A 19,729-nucleotide genomic window follows, 5' to 3' on the forward strand; every position below is an offset into this window, starting at 1 on the left:
AGATCAGACTGATACCAATCTGTCTTGTGTTACAGAGTACCAACAAACTCTGATATGTTGGGCGAGAGGATTGCATCCGTAATTCTACCTTTAATCTTAAAAGAGAAAAACTAAAAATTTACATCCCCTGTCTTTCTACAGCTCTTTCCAGACAGCAGCTGAACACAGTCAGTCAGCATAGTTTTTGCAACATGCAGCCGTGCACTAGGTTTCCTGACTCTCGAACATGAAAGAAATTCATTTTACTTATGTGTCAATCTGTTCTGACTCACTAATGGTGGGAAAGACAGCACAAGGATACTACTACTGGTGAGACAATGTGTAACCAGACACAGAGCACATCTGGCAGGACCAAACTCTATTCAACACTGCAGTTGTCTCTTCAGCAGATTTAAAGGTGGATTTAAGACCGCAAAAACAAAGGATTTCTTTGCCCTTGTTATTGAGGTTTTGAATCTATCTGAAGTGGCAGTCTTTTAAGAGTCTCGAGAAAGAAAACTTGAGCGCTTTTAGCACTGCTCATTTATAACTCCAGATAACCTGAATTGTCATGCTTTAATCCACAGCAGAGGGACAGCTTCTCTGGCAGCCTCGCTCTGTATGGGGACGAGGGAATTGGAGGAAGAGACAGCGGGGAGAGTCCTGTTGTCTGAGCCCACATCTTTGTAGTGGCAGCTGAGGGGTTTCACTGCAACTCCTAGAATTTACATTTTGTTTGGCCGGAGGGGTCACATGACAGCTGCAAGCGAATGCTCTGAGGGGCTTTCTGCTTTCACTTGACACTGACAGGCTGCGAGACAGTCCAACACCACAGAGAGAAAACATTCCCTCTTTCCATGACATCACCCAGCCAGGAATGGGGGGAAATGGAGGGAGGAGAGGGGGCACAGCTGGTGGCAGCCGCAGTACCATCTGCTACTGACTAATAGTTCATGCTGCTTTACTTATAAACTTGCACTTCTGTGAACCAGCGTCGTGGCTGTATGGTCAGCATCACAGAGCACATCACTGATAAATTTCAGACGGACAGTCTTATAATATTACATTACTTGGCAGATCCTTGTATTGATGCATTTTTTTATCTTTTTAAAGGAATAGTTTGACATTTTGTACGCATACTCATTTTTTTGCAACACCGATCTCATGTCTGTCAATTAAAAGGTCCCATATTCTGCTAATTTTCAGGTTCATACTTTTGTTTTGGGGTTCCACTAGACAATGTTTACATAATTTACTTTTCAGAAAACATAATTTTTCTGATACTGTCCATTGCTGTGGCACCTCTCTTCACTCTCTGTATGAACACTTTGTTTTAGCTCCTGTCTCTTTAGGGTCCCCCCCGAAAAAGCCAAGTCTGTTCTGATTGGTCAGCTCTCACAGGCCTGAGCATTGTTTTTTTTTTACATCAGCTCTGCCAATTCTTTTGCAACAACAGCCTTGTTGGTTGAGGGAGGTGACGGTGTGACATCACAACCTTACGGAAGTCCTGATGCACAGTTTCTGAACTTGGTTTATGTGGAAATCTCCAAGATATCCCTTTTTGATACTTTATCAATATTTATAAAGCACCTAAACCTGCTTTATAAACATTTATCTATCTATTTATTACACAGTGAAATCTTACTTTCTACCATATGGAACATTTAAATATGAAACTACAGCCAGCAGTGAATTCATACAAACACCTCAGAGAAAAATTACAGGTTTCAAGGCAAGTTTTTGCCCATTTCTTGGATGCACATGCACAAGCACATGGCACCTGCACATACACACATCTGTACTCACCATACATCTTTCCCTCATCAGAGAGGATGATCTTCCTGCGTCCACAAGGAGGATAGATGGCGAGGGCCTCCTGGAAGCTCTGTTCAATGTCAGGGCTCCACACCCCCTCTGCATCATTGTCTACAGGCTTGTCTGCAGAGTCACTCATCCTCTCCATGTCCTCGGCAGGGCTCTCGCTGCCGCTCCAGCTGCTGGGATCAATTGTGGCGGTTGGGCTCTCCAAGCTGAAGCCTGGAGCAGACTAGGGAGAGACCTGGAATTCCCAAATAAACAAACACAACGGTCACTCTCCACAACAGAACGGCAGACATCTGCTTCCAAAACAACAACACAGTATACACAGTGTTAGGTGAGAGCACAATATGGGGCAGAAGTAGCCAAACAAGCTTGGACATCGCCAAGAATGTTGTTGATTTGATTTACAATGGATGTTATGGATTTAAACAATTTAACATTTTCATGGACTTGTGGTACTGCTTCAGACTATTATGGGAAATAAAACCCATGACTAAGAAATGAGGGGAGTCCACAAAACACTCACAGGCTAAAAGTATTCATGATTACAAGGTGGTCCACCGGGTAAATTGTATATAGCCTACTCTGACTCAAGATTTGTATTTTGAAAATCATTTCTGTGCCCCTATTCAGCACCGTCAGTCACCAGTCAACCACAGACATTTGAGAGAGCAGACACTAAAGCCACACAGAGAAGCTTTTTTTAGGAAAAAAAAAAAGGTTGCAGACCTGTGGGCATCACAAGAAAACTAATGTTTACAAACGATGGCACAAACCAAGAACCAGCCTCCTCTGCTACCAAGCTGGTCACACAGCTGGAGACTCTCTCTCATCTCACCAGCAACTATTGACAAGACCAACAAGCTCCTGGGTGAATCTGCAGCTAATAAACTAAGGACTGGGTCATTATCCCGTGACGTCATTGGGAGCTGAATGGGTTTCATGTCCAGTAACATAAAACAGCAGCGCATATAATGGGAAAGGACTGTTACAGACTACAGCTTCATGAATGTACAGATGTGACCAATCGTGGCATTCATTGGGCACCAGCGAAGCATGGGTGTGTTACAATGATATTTAGCAGTGTTGTGGTCAGTATACACTTTGTGGCCTTTATGAATGGAAAGCATCCTGCACATAGTGGCATTAGCAGCCACAGTGATCGACCCAGCACTTCAACTTTGACGGTTAGGGTTTAGAGTTTATTAAAATGGTTGACTTACAAGAATTATTTTGTGTTGAGATGTGCAGTGTGAGAGCCGCAGATCCTTTATCATGTTGAGCTTATACTTGCAAGATTCACATGGCAGAGGTTTAACGGATGGATCAAGCCCAAAAATGGCAAAATCAGCATTTTTTTTCAATTACCGGAATCAGTGTTTTTTTTGTCCAATTGCCAATAAAATAAATTAGTAATCTGAATCTGCAATTTAAATTATCAACTACATGTAGTGAAGTAAAAAGTACAATATTTGCCTCCAAAATGGAGTCAAGTGGAAGTATAATGTAGCAGAAAGTTGAGCTACTCAAGTAAAGTACAAGTACCGCAAAAGTTTTACATAAGTATAATATCACTGTACTTGAGTTACATCCATCACTGGTTATTCTCAATTTTGACACCAAGATTTTCTTTTGTACTTCACAGTACATCGGTTCCAAATAACGGTTAACGGTCTCCTTGATTACTAATAATTGTATTGCTCCTGAAAAAAACATATCGGTCGATCCCTACTGACATTGTCACTGGCCTTCATGCTGCTTTCTACTGTTTCCTGTTTTCTGATGCGTTCATGACATCAAACGTGACATGCCAGAAACACAGCAGAAAGGTAGACACATCCATTGGCAATGAGAAAAGAGTATATCGACCTACTTTTACCTGAGTTTAAAAAACCTGCATATAGACACTAATTTTGGTGTAAAAATGTATAATCTACACCGTCCTGTGTTTTACTTACAAGCAATCCAAACACATCAAAAGACTGAACTTCCAACATACAGAAATCTCAGAGTTCATGTCAACTATCAGACTGTTACTGTCTTTACCCTTAATTCACAATGAAAAATACTTTTCTCTGATGTTCTCAGGTTTCTTAATCTCTTCCCTCTTTTTAGACAACTGTTTCCTCCCTGAGCAAGACCCTATTCAAGCAGCACAAGCTGTCAGGAAGTGGGAATAGTAGCATATGTTTCTTCCAGCATGTCAGTTCATGAGGGGGAAAGGGGGGATGGGAGCAAGCTGTTGGGGAAAAAAACTCCCAGAGAGCAGAGAGAGCTTTTACTGAATTCCGTTTTTGTGTGCTGACTGCTGACACTGCAGAACGAACTCACAAACTGATGAGGGAGGGGAAAAAAATTCCCATTTCAACCACTAAAAGGCTGGGACTCTTTCTAGATGTGCTCCTCTCATCCCAACCAAATGATGAACTGTGCTGCTCGTAATCACTTCCAGCTTAGATTTTTACTGCAAGAAGAGGTTCAGAAGAAAATATATGTTTCTATAAAGTGCCATGCCTATGTATAGATACTTTTCTTTGAAGTTGCTACCAATATGTTCCAATTAAGTTTTTTAATGTCTAGTCTACTAAAGCTGTCTTCTTTGATCCATAAATTGACAAACACTTTTGTACGTCCGTCCGAAGCACTTATGAAAAACATGCATTTTTCCTATAATCACTGATTCTCTGTTTTGCTACATTATGATGTAGTTCATAAAGCAACATGTTGATCAGTCTTTAGTGACTTTGTTTCCATCACACCAGATTGATTCTTACATACTGATGTTTCCCACCTATTTAGGTGCTTTCCTACAATGCCATGCCAGGAAGTTAATACTGTTAGAGTAACATGCAATGAATTATTAAACCTCAATGCCACTTACTATCCTATCTGTCACTCATGTAAGGACAACATCAATATCAAGTAGCTATTGCTGACTAATGTGCCCCTTAAAATATGGACACGCTTTTATTTTTGCTCACGCAAGAACAGAACCTGATGTATTGGCTTATTGATTATTTGTACCTAGGGTTGCCACGGAGACAAAATTTTCATCACAACACCAGTCGTACCTAGTACACCGGCTTTTTACAAGAAAAGGCGCTCACAATCTGTAGAGCACAGTATAAATGTACGGTCAATGCAAACACTTCCTACAGCTGCAGCTTCACATTAAAAGCATTTAATTTGTGAAACACAAGTTGACATTTATTTTTAAGCAATCTAGTCACAGGAAATGCAATGTGTTCAGTGAATTTAGCACTACTATCGTTAATCAAAATGTGTCTACAGAACAAAATATCAGTCATTTTCAGCATTTGTTGACAGCGGGTCAAATTTAAATATGTCAGTGGTAGTTTTATTCAGTCTTTGGGGATAATGGAACAAGAAGAAGCTGTTGATGAAGAGCTGCAGGCAACAGGTTGCACACCTGCAACTTCTTAGTGAGGTAAACAACTCATTTTCCCCATTAATGTTTGCAGTGGGTTTAAATCAGAAATATTGCCATTGCTTTAACAATTTGACAACAAATCCTCAGCCATCATCGTGTCACTCACCTCTCCTTACTCCTGTCACGTTACAAGTGAAACCGGACTCCTGCTACTCTGAGCCACGTCTCTGCTGTTTGTCCCGCTGCTGCCTGGAGTATACACCTGCAGCAGTTTGTAATTGTAGCATCCGTCATCCAACGAAGTTATGATTTTAAAACAGCAAAATGACAGTGGGGTGGTGGGCAAGTGATGTAATCGGTGACCGTGTAACACTGACAACGACTACCGCAGCAAGACTATTACCACCCTTATATGCAGATGTGTTACAGAGCATCTAGAGAGGGAAGAAAAGAAAGTACATAATTTTGAAGTTTCTAGATCACCAAACATGGCTAAGATCTCTCAGCAATACACCTCTACTCCAAAAATTACCCCGTATACAATATTTCTCAAGAGGTCTTTTCTCTAATATGTGATGAAATCTGTCTTCAAGTGCTGATTATCTGAGGAAAAACAAAACAAATCAACCAAAACAAATAGCACATCTAACCTGACAACACTGAATAAACTGAATAAAACTTTCAAATTCCATCCCTCTACATTGGTAGAGACCAATGCAACAATTTTCCATTCATAAATAATTAATTGAAAGATTTGAGCATTAATTGTTATCAAATATTCGGTAACATGACATGTTAATCAAGTTAACATGATAACTTTGGATGATGATTAAAGCTGTTCATTCAAACATTACATAGTAGTAGCAAGTCATCAATTCTTGATGACTTGCTACTATGTTTTGTTCATATTTGTAGGTCAAAGATGTTTTATTGTTTAGATAATCAGTGGAATTTGTATCCCACCCCAACTCTTCTTCCTCCATGTTTATACAATACCATATTATTACCAGTATAATGTGGGATGTGGTGGAGTAACGAAGAGGAAATGAGCGATTGTATTGAAGAAGGAAAAGGATGTGGGGTACAGTTATTTATGTGTGTGCAGTAAAGAGTGAGTGCACATGATTTTCTTTTTCATTTCAGTATCAGTAAACCTATAATCAACCTATATATTGATGTATTAAATTGATAATTTATCTATATCTTCTCAAATCAAATGGAGATGGGGTTTGTTGTATTATCTTCATTCAAATGCAGATGAAATAATACAGGATTAAAGTCCCCAGAAAGGATTCTTTGCATCCAGTGACATCAATTGGATGCTTTCACCGTGTGCAACATGTGAATAACCTGGCAGAGTTTTGAACGAGGGCGGTCTCTTAGTGCCCTAGAATCTGTGGACTAATTACGTCCGTCAAAAGAAGGCATGAATGTCACCTACAGAAACACTTGTGACTTACAGATAATTGAATACTTCTGTCTTTGCAGGGTGTACACCATAGAAATGGTCTTATTTGTGTGGAGACGGCCTGCAATGCAATGAGTGAATGCGGTAGCTAAGCAGAGCAGTAGCTGTGACACGGCATTATGGGAAATTACACTTACTGTGAGATTACATAAACCACTCACCAAGCTGGAATCCAGCTCCTTAAATTAAGAGAACCCATTTCACCCATCAGACAGAGCAAGGTAATGAAATAGCAGATGAGAGGTCTCAAATGTAATTTTCCATGTGGAGTTCTTTTGTGCCGTTATCTCAGAGGGTGCAATAATGATTCTGTGAATGACTTTTGTGCACCCCATAATGGCCCACAGTAGTTAGGGCCACAGTGTGTAAAACTATAATTATCATGTGATTTCAAAACTCAACATTTTCAGCGTGTTGTAAAGACGTATCCTGGCCTTTGCATAATTATTACAGCGATGTCAAAAGTATTCCAATTTGAGCAACACGTAACCTACTATGAACATTTACAATGACAGACATTACTGAAATTCCATTTAGTTTTTGTCATTAAAACAAAAATAATTACCTTGTGAGAGGCATGTGTATGGAATGAGTCTTTGATAGCAGGTCTTTGGGGACCTTGAGATGCAGTTAAAGGGACATGCAAAATACAATTAACCAGAAATCTATGGAAATACTGTAAGAATTTTATCCATTCTGAGAGCATAACCACTTAAAGTAAAGCTTAGGCATGCAGCCCCTGTTTTAATAAAAGTCTAAATTAACTGAGTAGTAGTGACATTGAATAACCTGCCTTTAAATCAAAAAACATTTTTGGAGCACACTCTTAACTTATTGTAATTACATTTAGGAGAAGAAAACTGGGGTGAATAGCAGAGAATTTTTAATTACCACAAACATGTTGAAAAACATTTCCAAACAGATTAAACCATGGAAGAATTTCAGAGCAAAACTATCGATCCTGTATTGGATTTTCCTTTAGGTTTCATGAATAAATCTACAGATCTGGAGTACAGATGAATGAATAAACAAGGTTTTCAATACCAATTTCCGCAGGTCCACTGGAGAGCCCAGAAAGCTTACTTATGCTGCCTCTGTTATTGGCAATGGCCTCGTGTTTATTTCATGCCTCTTTGAACCGGCAGGCTTAGGTGCCGTGAATCTGTCTGATATCATCCCACTCAAATCTGAGGCCTGGATCCCACCGCCCGGCAACCATCAGGCCACTGAGGGATCAATCTTTGTTTGCCAGAGAATAGGATTGATTTACAGGTTCTGTCAAAGCAGCCCTCTCTACCTGCCTCAGACTGAGAACAGGTAGCAACAACATGACCTGGACAACATCAGATATGTTGGCAGCCCAGAAAAGAGGCATAGCTGAAAGGTCTCCCTCTCTCAACAACAGAGGGAAAATTGACTGTGAAGCTAAGGGACCAACATTTTTCCTTTCTCTGTCCTGCCAGTAATACCAAAATATATAAAAAAGAAAATACAATTTCCCATTCAAACATGAAATGTAATGAAAGCTCAGAAGACATTTGCCTATCAAAAATTTGCAGTGCATTCCAGACAGCATGCAGCCATGTCACAGCGGTGAGGAGTGTGAGCGGAACACATAAAGCTCAGGAAATTAAAGCTGTAAATAAAGGTCCGTCAGATAAAGGATCTCCTGACAGTTATGAGAGCAGAGCAGGCCGAGGGCTGGCCGCTGGCTCATTCAGGACGCGTGCGGATGGGCATGAAAAAACAAATCACAGTGATGAGCATGAAGGCCACCATTTGCATTTGGCTCTGTCAATTCAAACTGACTTTCATTTATTTTCTTCTTCTTCCTCTCTTGCCATCATTTATCCCCTTATATACTTCTTTCTTTCTCGCTTCTCTGCATTCATCTTTTCTGCTCCTTTCTATTTTCCTTTGGCAACTACTGCATATCAGCCTGGATTCATTTCACAAATAAAACAGCCTACTAAGAGGGGCCGTACAATTTGTATTGAAATATTTTTGAGATATCATCATTAGTGATGTACATATGATACCCAGCAGGTAAAGGCATTTATTGCTCATTTGATGCTATACCTAAATTGTGCTTTGCTCTCGAAGGCTAAGCAGTTTTTCCCATTTTTCTGTTGAACTGGACTTGTTTTTAATAATAAATCTTCCTAAGAGGGACTATTTACACTTTTTCCAACCATGAAAGTCTATAGAAGATAGATTATTGATTAGTGAAGACAGTGAACACCAAATTCTAAGGAAATTAAAAATGTCTACAAACAGTATAACACATCTTTTGTTCTTTGACTTTTCACCCCGTGGCCATGTACGGTCAAAATACTTGGACATTTTTTATGTCAGTTTTTTGGTACTGACAGAGGATTAAGTCAAACCTGTGTCTTATTTGTATTAAAGCCGCTCTAACTACACTATGGTATTGGCATGATCATATCAACATAAGCCAAACCAGAGCTTGATCAATAAAACTCTCGTTTAACATGGTAAAAAAAGAAAGAAAGAGATTTTTTCGAAATTCTTCTTTCATCTGGTTCAATGTCGGTATGAAGACGAAGGCTCTCCACGTAGCAGCAGGACGAGCACATGGGGCGATACAAGGATCCTGCAAGAGTAACACAAATGCACTTTAATTGGAATTTTTGGGGCATTTTGTGGGTAATGAGAAATAGGGATCCAAGGCTGAAATTTTTTGTGAGACACTAAGCAGGTAGTTGTGAAGTTCGACACTGTACTATGTGTCTTAAGTGTAGCCAACGGTGAACACTGAATTTAGTCCATGTGTTCTTGAATATCTGTCTATGTATGTTTGTATTCAAGAAGACACCAGTCACAGTTTTTTTGTATAGACCTAGTCTGCCGCATGTCTATGTTTTTTCTTACTGTTATCCCATTTAAAGACTAAAATAAATATTGAATTGATTGCCTGAGTGGCTAAAGGCTGATATGTCTTCAGCCTCTGGGCCATAGAGCTCCAGTGTAGTTAAAGGGGCTATATGTAACAATTTGTATCTCAATCAAAATCTTTTTTTCGTGGCCAAACGTGAGCGGATTGTAACTTGACATGAAAAATTAGACATTCTGCCCCACTAACAGAGAGCAACAGCAGCTAACAATAGTTTATCAACAACCTGCTTCATGCACAACATAGTTCCACAGAGCCCCTTTAAAAAACTATTAAAAACACATCAACGAGCCATGACGTTCCACTGGGTGACATATTTTACTGCTGCTTCATGTTTTCTTTTCAAACCTGTGCACTATAATTCTGAGTAAATCTTGCCTGCACTATCCTCCTGCCTTAAATATTCACAAGAGAGCTAAAGGTGCATTAATCCACGGCTAAAAATAGTCACCAACAAATGCTCTACTAATTCATGTTTGAGCAACACTTGCAAAAAACTACAGTGCCGAGCAGTTTTAGAGAAGTATTTTGCCCTTCTTTAAAACAAAATATACATTTGTGACGTCAATTTTTAAATCTCTATCAAGAACAAATGGCCTTGGGGCTACATGACACGGAAATCATGTCAGAAACTATGAGAAATGGACTTTTGGTTTGATGTATTTTGTTGACTATAACAAAAATATAAGATATCAGCAACTTATCTTTTATCCTTTAATTTGATTTACAAAAAAATATATAAATGCTCTAAAAAATAAAAGGGATAATTCCAGACGTATTGTTTTTTGGACAGCACAGCTTACCCATGTTGATGATGTAATTATAAACCAACAAGACTTCTTGTTGGAAATGTCTATTTGGCTCTATTAAACAGGGGAGGGAAAAACACAGTTTGGACAATACCGCCCTCCGTTGCTGTGTTTCGGGTCGGATTCCAAACTAATTTACCGGGCATAGCCTGCATATTAATGTTGGGAGCTTACCCTCCAGTCTATCTGCGCCTCCAATGAATCCAGGGCACCTTCGGGGCAGAGAGAGCTGGCCTGATCTGTGTCAGCCATGATAACAATACAGCGACCATTGATGAAAGGTCTTGTGGGAATTTATTACAAGCAACGACTGGGGAATACGGTGCCAGAGAGACTGAATAACCCACGTTTGAATACAAGCCACAAATTACACACAGTTTCTGTAAATGAAGTGACTGTGTGCCTTTGTTCCATGGGTTTCCTTTCACTAGTGGGGAAGCTGAACACCACTACTGCTACTATGGCCAGCACTGAGAAAGGAAGTTGTTGAAGCCGAGATTTCCTGCTCTCATTGTGGTTAAGAACTCAAAATGTTTATAGTGGTTTCAGAAACTGACTCATCTAATGATTCATGGAGTGCATATTGCTTTTCATCTGTGTGCGATCACAAGGCAGCTCATTTATTTGTCTTTTTATTCAAATAAGAATGGGAAGAAAAAGTACATGTCCCTGCTTCTAAATAACTTCTGGGGTACTACACGTCAGTAATGAGTGGTTATGGCATTATGCTGTTCTAATGCCTTTTTCCAGCACACATGATTGAGTCTGCCATATGGTAAAAATTATGAAGCCGTAATATTAAAGTCATATGACTTCAAAAAGGGTCAGAGAAGCTCATTTTATGAAAACTGGAAAGGCTCAAACACGACTTGTTGCTAAGTCTGCTACTCCTTCAGCAAAACAGCATTAGACTTAAACACAGCCTGTCTTCCGTAAGTATTCACGAGGAGAGAAAAAAAAACTGTGTTGCACTTACTAAGGTGGTTGACAGGGCCAAAGTGCATTCGGTAGCTGGCAGTCATTTTATGGCTGCAGCACTGAAGCAGATTTACTTAGATGACGTCAGTGGCTTTGAGCCAGCTTTTCCTTTTTGGTGGCACTCTCCACTGGCCTCAGTGGGCCCTGCTCAAACTGCTGAGCAGCAGCGCATACTCTAAAATTCCCTTTCTAGACCAGGGTTTACCTCAGGGCACACACAGTCTGGAAGCCTGCAGGAGTGTCCTCTTCTTTAAAGCGTGCTTTGACCAAGGAGCATACTGATGTTTTGATGTGATTCTACCCCTGCCACACATCACATCTAATTACACAATTAATGACTCTGTGTCCAGATTCAATTACAGATCGCAGATCTTTTTCTAGCCCAGGATTTTCATAACAAAAATAATATTGTGTATTATCATTTCAATTATAATGTGGGACATGTAATGTGTTCACATTCCCATGAGGAATTTCAAAGGACCTGACAACAAATAGAAAACATGCCTTGTTGTACAGACATCTGTATTTTCAGTCAAGTAAAGCCTTAATTTGAACATCAATTTACTGTTCATACTGTTTATGCATGAATTTATGTTAAAAAATCATGTAAAAACTGAGAACTACCAAAGCTTTTAACAGCAGAAAATAAATGAATATAATCAGAACTACAAAAAAAAAAAGCCTGACAAAGACCTGACAACAAGTGGGTGCAACCCACAAACAGGCATATATTCATTCCAACAGATATATTAGTTGGTCTATCACAGGTATACTGGTATTGGCATATATGTGCCAAGATAAAAACTTTTTGGGAGATTATAATGCAGAAAAAGATGCTTGGGATAATGTATAGTTATTAAAAATTCCCAGTGAAATTTAATATTTCAGTGCACTGATGTCCTTTTTGACAATAGAAGTAAAATATCCCGCGTCCATTACAAATCTTTCACACTTTCAAGTCTTTTATAACCACATTTGACAGATCATTGCATAAAATGTGTGTATAATGGCTGATATATCAATATAGATTACTTCCTAGTATCATTATCAGCCCCAAAAATCGATTGGGTGTACTTTGAACCTGCATAACATGACTCTTCATCCATGTATATGTAAACTAGAAAACACAAATTACTGTAACTAAAAGTTATATTTGCATTCTTGTGCCAAATGTCAAATTAACTGATCTTCATTTACCTAGAATTTGTGAAAATTCCAATATTAAGACATCTGTATAAAATGTTTATTTAAATCTAGCCTCAACCTTAACCCAAATTTATGAAATATTCTGTTTGTATCCGAACTCCAGTTGGACCTAAAAAAATAATCAATCATAAATTAATACTAGTGGAATTAAAATGTCATTTTGGTTAGAGGGACAGTGTGAATTCCTACTTCATTCTGAGATCTTGTCATCATTCAGATTATTAGTGTCTCTTCATTAGTCCAGGGTTTCAGGCCTCATCCTTACACTATAACTAATGGTGCATCTGGTGAAATATATCCTCAAAGTCGCTGGTAAATATGGTGATATTCTGACATTACAGTATACAAAGACTGCATGAAATTTGATGTCAGTGCACAAACACAGCAAGAGCTTTTAAAAACATGAAGATGTATCTGGCAGGGAGACTGATGTGTGTATAAACATGATGTCAGGCTCACAAGAGAGCATCACTGACAGGAGAAATTAAATCTTTGCTTTGTAAAAGCAGAAGCAGGAATTGTGTGATTGATATTTGCGATGTCGTACGGCATAAAATCACCAAAGGTATTTGACAAATGTTTAGCCAAAATATGGCTTTTCTGAAAGTCAGAAACCCTTGAACAATATCCAGCATGGACAACCAAAGAAAAGAGGAGTCTCGCCCTTTTCTCTGAGAAGTAACACAGTCCACTCTGTGCTTCACAAAAGCACATTATTCTGTCCACACTTCACAACAGACAGACTACACTCTCTGTAGTCCTGCTCTCAGACCTCAACAAGGCAGCGTAAAGGAACAAAACCTGAAGGAAACAAGACATGAAAGTACATATCCACAACAGCACAACCCTGTCTCATTCGGATATTTATCAGCGCCTGCTTTAATTTTAATACGATGGCATAATTTTAAACATCTTGCGTAAATGACTGATATGTTTTGCTCATGACGAATTCCAAATCATCTAATAAATATTAACTAAACTGGAATATGTAGAAAGACCCAGGCTGTAATCGTGTCTGTCTTTTAGTCTTGTTAACAAACTACAGGTGATAAATGTGCTGCATTAAGCTCCGTCAAAAAGCAGAGGGAGTTTGGAAACTCCTTTTCAGAGGTAAAGTCTCATTTGGTCAAACAAAGACAACATCCTATTCTTGCACAAATGTTATGCAGGCTTGCGTCCAACAGGTCCACTGGTTGCATAAGCTGAAAACAAAGCATCTATTTCTACCCCTAATTTTTTTTTCTTCCAAGCAAGCAGATTTACACTGTGACTTGTCTGGGGGTAACGCCTCACTGCATTCAAACTGTTTCCAGGAAATGATAACAGCCCTTTCAACGTTAATTAAATGAAAAATGTTGTGTCCCTTTTTTTAATCTCTTTATTTTCTACCAAGTTACATAAAATGTTTACCAGTAGTTAACTGTAAGGAAAAGCACCTTTCGCATTATGAAAGCAAGACAGAGAACTTGATTTAACCAGCTGCTTTCACATTAAAAACAAAAAGAGGGGGAGGCTGTAGGTGCTGCAGCCAAAAACTTGTCTTAGGGATGGAAAGTGGATTTTGTTCAACCTCCTTTTAAAGCTTGTGCAGGTCTTTTTGAACCCCACTGCTCAGTCGTGTCACTTCTTCTGCTAAGCCTGTTATAATAATACAAAACAGCAGCTTTCGCAAAATTTATTGTGGTTGATTATTTCCCTGAATGTGAGTATGAAACACAATTGAAGCCATGAGATGTTAAGATTAGTGTAAAAAGACAGCTGATTGAAAAAGCATGACTGAAGAGCTCCAAAGAGAATAAATGAGGGTACATCAAAATATAGATATGTATTTAAGAATAAAGACTCCTGGACTGAATCAAGGAGCATACCTGAGCTGTGTAAACTGTGACCTGATGACCTGACTGGGCTACTTGTTCAATGAAACCAGATCTGACAATTCAAAGCAGCAAATATTCAATATAGTGTCAAGAGGGAAAAGGTGGAGACTAACCAAAGCCAACTTTACTGTTGCTAATGAAAGCTTCTGGCTTTATTCCGATCCCTCCTTTTGCATAATAGCCTGTGTAATTTTCCCAGAGTCCACAAAAAGTTATGGGGATGAAATCATTGTAAGGAGTAAAATGTTGTGACACAGCTGGCCTGCAGTTGAGGGAGGTGGGGAGTTGAGTTTTAGCTGAGCAGGCATTTCCCAAAGTGGAGGAAGGAAAAGGAAAACAATGAAGGAAACCCCAAATAAAATCCTCATAAACATCACATCTTAAAGGGGCACTGTGGAGTTTTGGAGAACAAATTCAAACACAGAATTTTAATGCTTACAAAATTAATGAGGTAATAATACAAACTCAGAGCTGAATAAACAAGCTGTCCTCAGAGGAAAATAAGGTCCCCAGAGCACTGTTTGAAGCTAGAGAGGTGGCAGGGTCCGCCACATATAAACAAAGTAAAACAGTATGAAATGGTGTTGTCCTTTCAGGCCAGTTTGTTTATTCTGTTTATTCAGTCATGAAAACAATGAGTTTGTTTATTTAGGCATGAATAGTAAGTCCATGAAGATCTTTCTCTTCTGATTTAAAATTTCTTCCCACAACACAACATAGTGCACCTTTAAGCTAACTTTCCCACTGAACGTTAACCAAAGATTTAGCTGTAAAAGCGTCACGTTATGCCCTTTTAATGTCACTTAAATCCCCTCAAAGTAACACACAAACCTACACAAACGCCTCGTTTTTGACACACTGCTAGTTTCGGGACGATAAGTTACCCAGAGGAGGAGGACACACCGTGAAACAATAAAGGAGTTTTGGCTAACCTTTCCTCACAGTAACACGGAGAGCAGCACGCAGAGTCGTGAGAGAAGTTACACGTAAAAAAACATTTACTTACACAAAACTTCGATGGCGATGAAAAAAGCCCCGTCAAACGTGTTGAAGCAACAAGTCTCCCCGCTGTGTTTTCTTCGAGGTGGTCCGAAAATGCTCCGGTGAAATCTCCAACAACTCCCGGCTGAGCCAACTACGGAGAGGAAAACAGCAACGTTTTCAATCGTCATCTTGTCCAAAAAACTGTTATTCGTGCGCTGTGTTGTTTAGTTCATCCCGGATCCCTTTGGGACTTTCTGAGGATCTAACACGGGCACGAACGAGCATCCGAGGCTCTCGCAGGGGCGTATGATCGGGCTTCTTTTCAAAAAAATGTGAAAAATGTCAAAGATTTTCGCCGCTATGTCAAAGCCATAGGCTGCAACAGTGAGTGTTCAAAGTGAGCACCCTGTTGCAACAGCGACCAGGATCGGCCATCTATCTCTGCGATGGAAAACAGACGACCTATCGTTACTTCACGCCGTGGGATAAAGAGTAAACACCTACATAAAGCCGACATTTTTCATAAATTGTCCGGTATTTTTCAAAGACGTCAACTAAACCCCCACGAACAAGAAGTCTACAACCAGTTTGGATACCTGCAACTACCATTGAAACTTACCTCGTTATTGATATCTCATATAAAAATGTCCCTTTCTTTTGGTAAGGGGATGTTACGGGGTATTTTTAATACTATGTCAAGTTATTCTGGTGTTTCTGGGCCAGCCAGGAAAGGTGTAGGTGAATCGCTTCGCGCACTGACAGAGATGCGAAGAATGCTCGGAATGAGAAGAGGAATGAAATGCACGCAAAGAGCGAGTTTGCGCCGGGGCGGAGCGAGAGGTGGCGTCATCCCGAGCCCCGGCAGCCAGCCTGGGCAGCAGGCAGCGGCAGCAGGGGCAGGGAGGGTACAACACATCCCGAGAACTGACGCCTTCAGGGACACTCCGATTTTACAGCTACGCAGCCGTCCATTTGTATTAGTATCGATCCAGCTACGGTTATCCGTGACCCCTCTCACTTCACCTCGAGCATACCAAAACCATGACTAGCCTACACTAGGTAGCGACAGAGGGGCGTTATATTAATGATAGAAAACCTCACAGCTGGAGCTATATGTTTTCTTTGGCTGTGAGATTTTGGGATATCCTGCAACCTTCCCTAACAAAAAGCAATTTCTCACGTATATGAGAAGTAAGTGCAGGTTCTGAGAAGTCACAATGCAGTTAAGCATCTAATCAGATGTGCAAAAAGCAGTAAGGTGCACACTTATGTACGTAATGTGGTAATAAACAGCAAGGAGTTGAAATAAATATCAGAAGTATGAATGATATTAACAGTATGAGCTAGGGTCAGTGTTGTAAAAGTACCTAAAAGTCGTACTTGAGTAAAAGTAAAGATATCGATTTGAATTATTACTTTATTCAAAGTGAAAATCACCCACAGGAGTAATACTTGAGTAAAGGTCTCAAAGTATCTGATATTAGTTAATCAAAATTACACTACTCAAAATTAGTTATTAGTGATATTGGGATATGGGTGGATATATGAAATGTGTCACATTATTTTTGGGGACCAAAAATATTCACAAGACACAAAATAAAAATTCAGATATGTCACATAATAAACAGTCAAGTGAAACACTAAAATATCCCAATATCCCTACTTAATTTTGAGTAGTGTAAGAATTAAGTACAAGTTCTTTGATGCCAAAATGCAGTTTAGCATCTAACTAGATGTGCACAAAGCAGTAAAGTGCAGGCTAATGTAGGTATAGTGGTAATATAACTAATAATAAACAGCAAGGAGTTGAAATAAATATGATATGCTGTTGTATATAGTATAGGCTACAATATGAACAGGGTCAGTGTTGTAAAAACTACTCAAAAGGCGTACTTGAGTAAAAGTAAAGATATCGTTTTAAAATATTACTTCAGTAAAGTCTTAAAGTATCTGATATTAAATGTACTGCCATGAATTCATCATAAAAACTAAAATGAGTTTCGGATATTGGGATATTTTAGGATTTCACTTTATCGTTCATCCTGTGACATATCTGAGTTTTTATTTTGTGTTTTGTGAATATATTTGTCCCCAAAAATAATACGACACATTTCATTTAACTTTTATTGCATATCCATGCACATGCATATGCACCCATATCTCAATATCCCAAACATCATTTTGAGTAGTGTAATTTTCTGGTAGTAAATGACTTTAAGTAGCAGAAGTACAACTAGTAAACTATATATTTATATGCATGTATACTGTGCAGATTTTATTTTTTGGAATCAGTTTTGTTTTTAATGCGATTGCATTAGTTTCATTCAATCACAGACAAGTGTTGCGGCAATGTACCCTTTTTAAGGTATACCGTGACAATCATCATACATGTTCCTAAGCCCCACCATTATACGGCGCTATGTGTCGAACAATAACTCCACTAATGACCCAAATAAACCACAAAAGGACACCTTTAAAAATGACCAAATCCATGGGATTTATTGACACCAAGACAAATAAACAACCAAGATGCTTAACTGAAACATAACAATTTAAAATCCCTGACTGAGAGGCATCAAGACCAGCCGCCCTCACTCCAGAAGCCTCTCCCCTCTGATGCTTCAACAGGAGCTTTACAGCACCTCTCCCTGGCCAGGTGCACCTCACAGAGCAATGAAGCTGCAGCACACCTGGGCAGTTAGAGGGGAAATGGGACAGACAGCACAGAACACACACAGCCGTAACACATGTGTATCCATTATATTGAATTTAACTGTTTTTTTACTAAAAAAAAATTCAAATTTATATCAAATTCCATATCGTTCAGGATGAAATAAATATGAAATAAAACAATTGTTCAACCAGAAAGCCATTCTGTTTCTGTGTTTTTTTTAACCCTTTACAATGTGATTCTTATTTTTTTTCTTGGTGACATTGACAACTGTGATGTTGGTGTTAACCAATGAACTTGTGTTAACTTGAGTATGTAGGCCTACTGCATGCATCATTATATTGTATGGACTGCCATTTTTTTTGTTGAAAGCAACTGTATTTGAGTCAAAAAGTGGTCATGATTGTAACATTGTTAGATTGTGCTGCAGAAGGTGTGTGATTGACATTTGAATCTCTTTGCGATTCTGTAAAAGATTGCCGAAATGAGAGCGTCGTGAATTATACCAAACAATGTAATTGCTGTTGTGGTTTCTATGTCATCTGTCATTTTCCATCTTGTTCATTTTTCCTTATCGCCCAGTTTAGAGCTACCATATTTCCTACAGTACTTAAAGGCAGCAGCTGACTTAACAAGACTGGCCAAATTCAAATAGGGGAGAGGAAGGGAGAGTTGAAAGTAGGCCTTCACGCTGATTTGGTGTGGAGAAACTTTATGAAGCTATAGCCTAAACAAACTGTGGCATGTGGAATTTTGAATTCCCTGATATGCATTATTTCATTTTTTTTTCTCTCCATCTTGTCAGCATTGTGCTATATTTATTACGTACAGCACTATGGATTTCCGGCAAACTTGAGCATACTGTATATGTCATCTTTAAGACGTTTGAATCTTTATTCTTCAACCTCCACAACATAACTGAGCCCCCCTAAAAAGAAATTATGAAACAACTATTATCATATCATAAACGCAGCATGTTTGCTACAAGCACACACATTTCTATGTTCACCGACCTGCTATATGATTCAATTTTTGAAGTGTGAGTTCAAACAGTTATAGACTAAGAAACCAGACAAAGACATGACTGTGGTCCTGTCTGAACAAGTCATCCATTAGAAGCCAGTGTTTTGACACCAATCCTTCAAAAGAAAAGGATCTATAAAGATGAACGACTGCCCCTTTGAGGACATCCATCAACACCTTTTAACACGTCTTTGCACGTTTAGCCGAGAGTGAAACACGGGGAGGTGTGGAGTTTAAATGCTCTTCAAAAGGGACTGTCTTTCAATGCAGATCATGGTATATCTTAGCCACTCAAAGCAACTGTTAGCAGCCAGATCACTTTATCTATTGTCCTGGGTGTTGGCTGTTTCCTCAATAACAAATTATTTATCATCAAAAGGCAGCTGCATGACGTCTTTAGTGAGAAACCCCTGTTATTGTTTCCCCAAACATGAATTCAGATGGAGATGTACAGTAGCAATTTAGCAGCTGACATGTTAAAACTGATCTTGGTGTTCCCTGAGAGCTCTCATCACATGTGTCAGTATTCAGAAAAACGCTCTCATTTGAGAGGATAGTGTTTTGTAGGTTACTGAGCCAAATGATTACAGTTGAATTATGGATCTAAG

General features: G+C 39.1%; 1 protein-coding gene across 5 annotated transcripts in view; it reads right to left on the minus strand.

Moving 5' to 3' along the window:
* Positions 1-16,187, minus strand: part of tead1b (TEA domain family member 1b) — a 53,293-nt gene extending 37,106 nt beyond the window's left edge. For 4 of the 5 annotated variants that reach the window (XM_073463775.1, XM_073463774.1, XM_073463773.1 and 1 more), the window contains exons 1-3: positions 16,047-16,187; positions 15,450-15,578; positions 1,786-2,038 (exon numbers count right to left, since the gene is read on the minus strand). In XM_073463775.1, the coding sequence (XP_073319876.1) occupies positions 1,786-1,942 (157 nt within the window). In that variant the 5' untranslated portion in view covers positions 1,943-2,038; positions 15,450-15,578; positions 16,047-16,187. Of the gene's footprint in view, positions 1-1,785; positions 2,039-5,357; positions 5,454-15,449; positions 15,579-16,046 lie in introns of all 5 variants that reach the window. The other variant, XM_073463772.1, reaches the window with a different exon arrangement.
* Between the last annotated feature and the right edge of the window lie 3,542 nt (positions 16,188-19,729).

Source organism: Pagrus major, chromosome 4, assembly GCF_040436345.1.
Source record: "Pagrus major chromosome 4, Pma_NU_1.0".
NCBI classification, from domain to species: domain Eukaryota; kingdom Metazoa; phylum Chordata; class Actinopteri; order Spariformes; family Sparidae; genus Pagrus; species Pagrus major.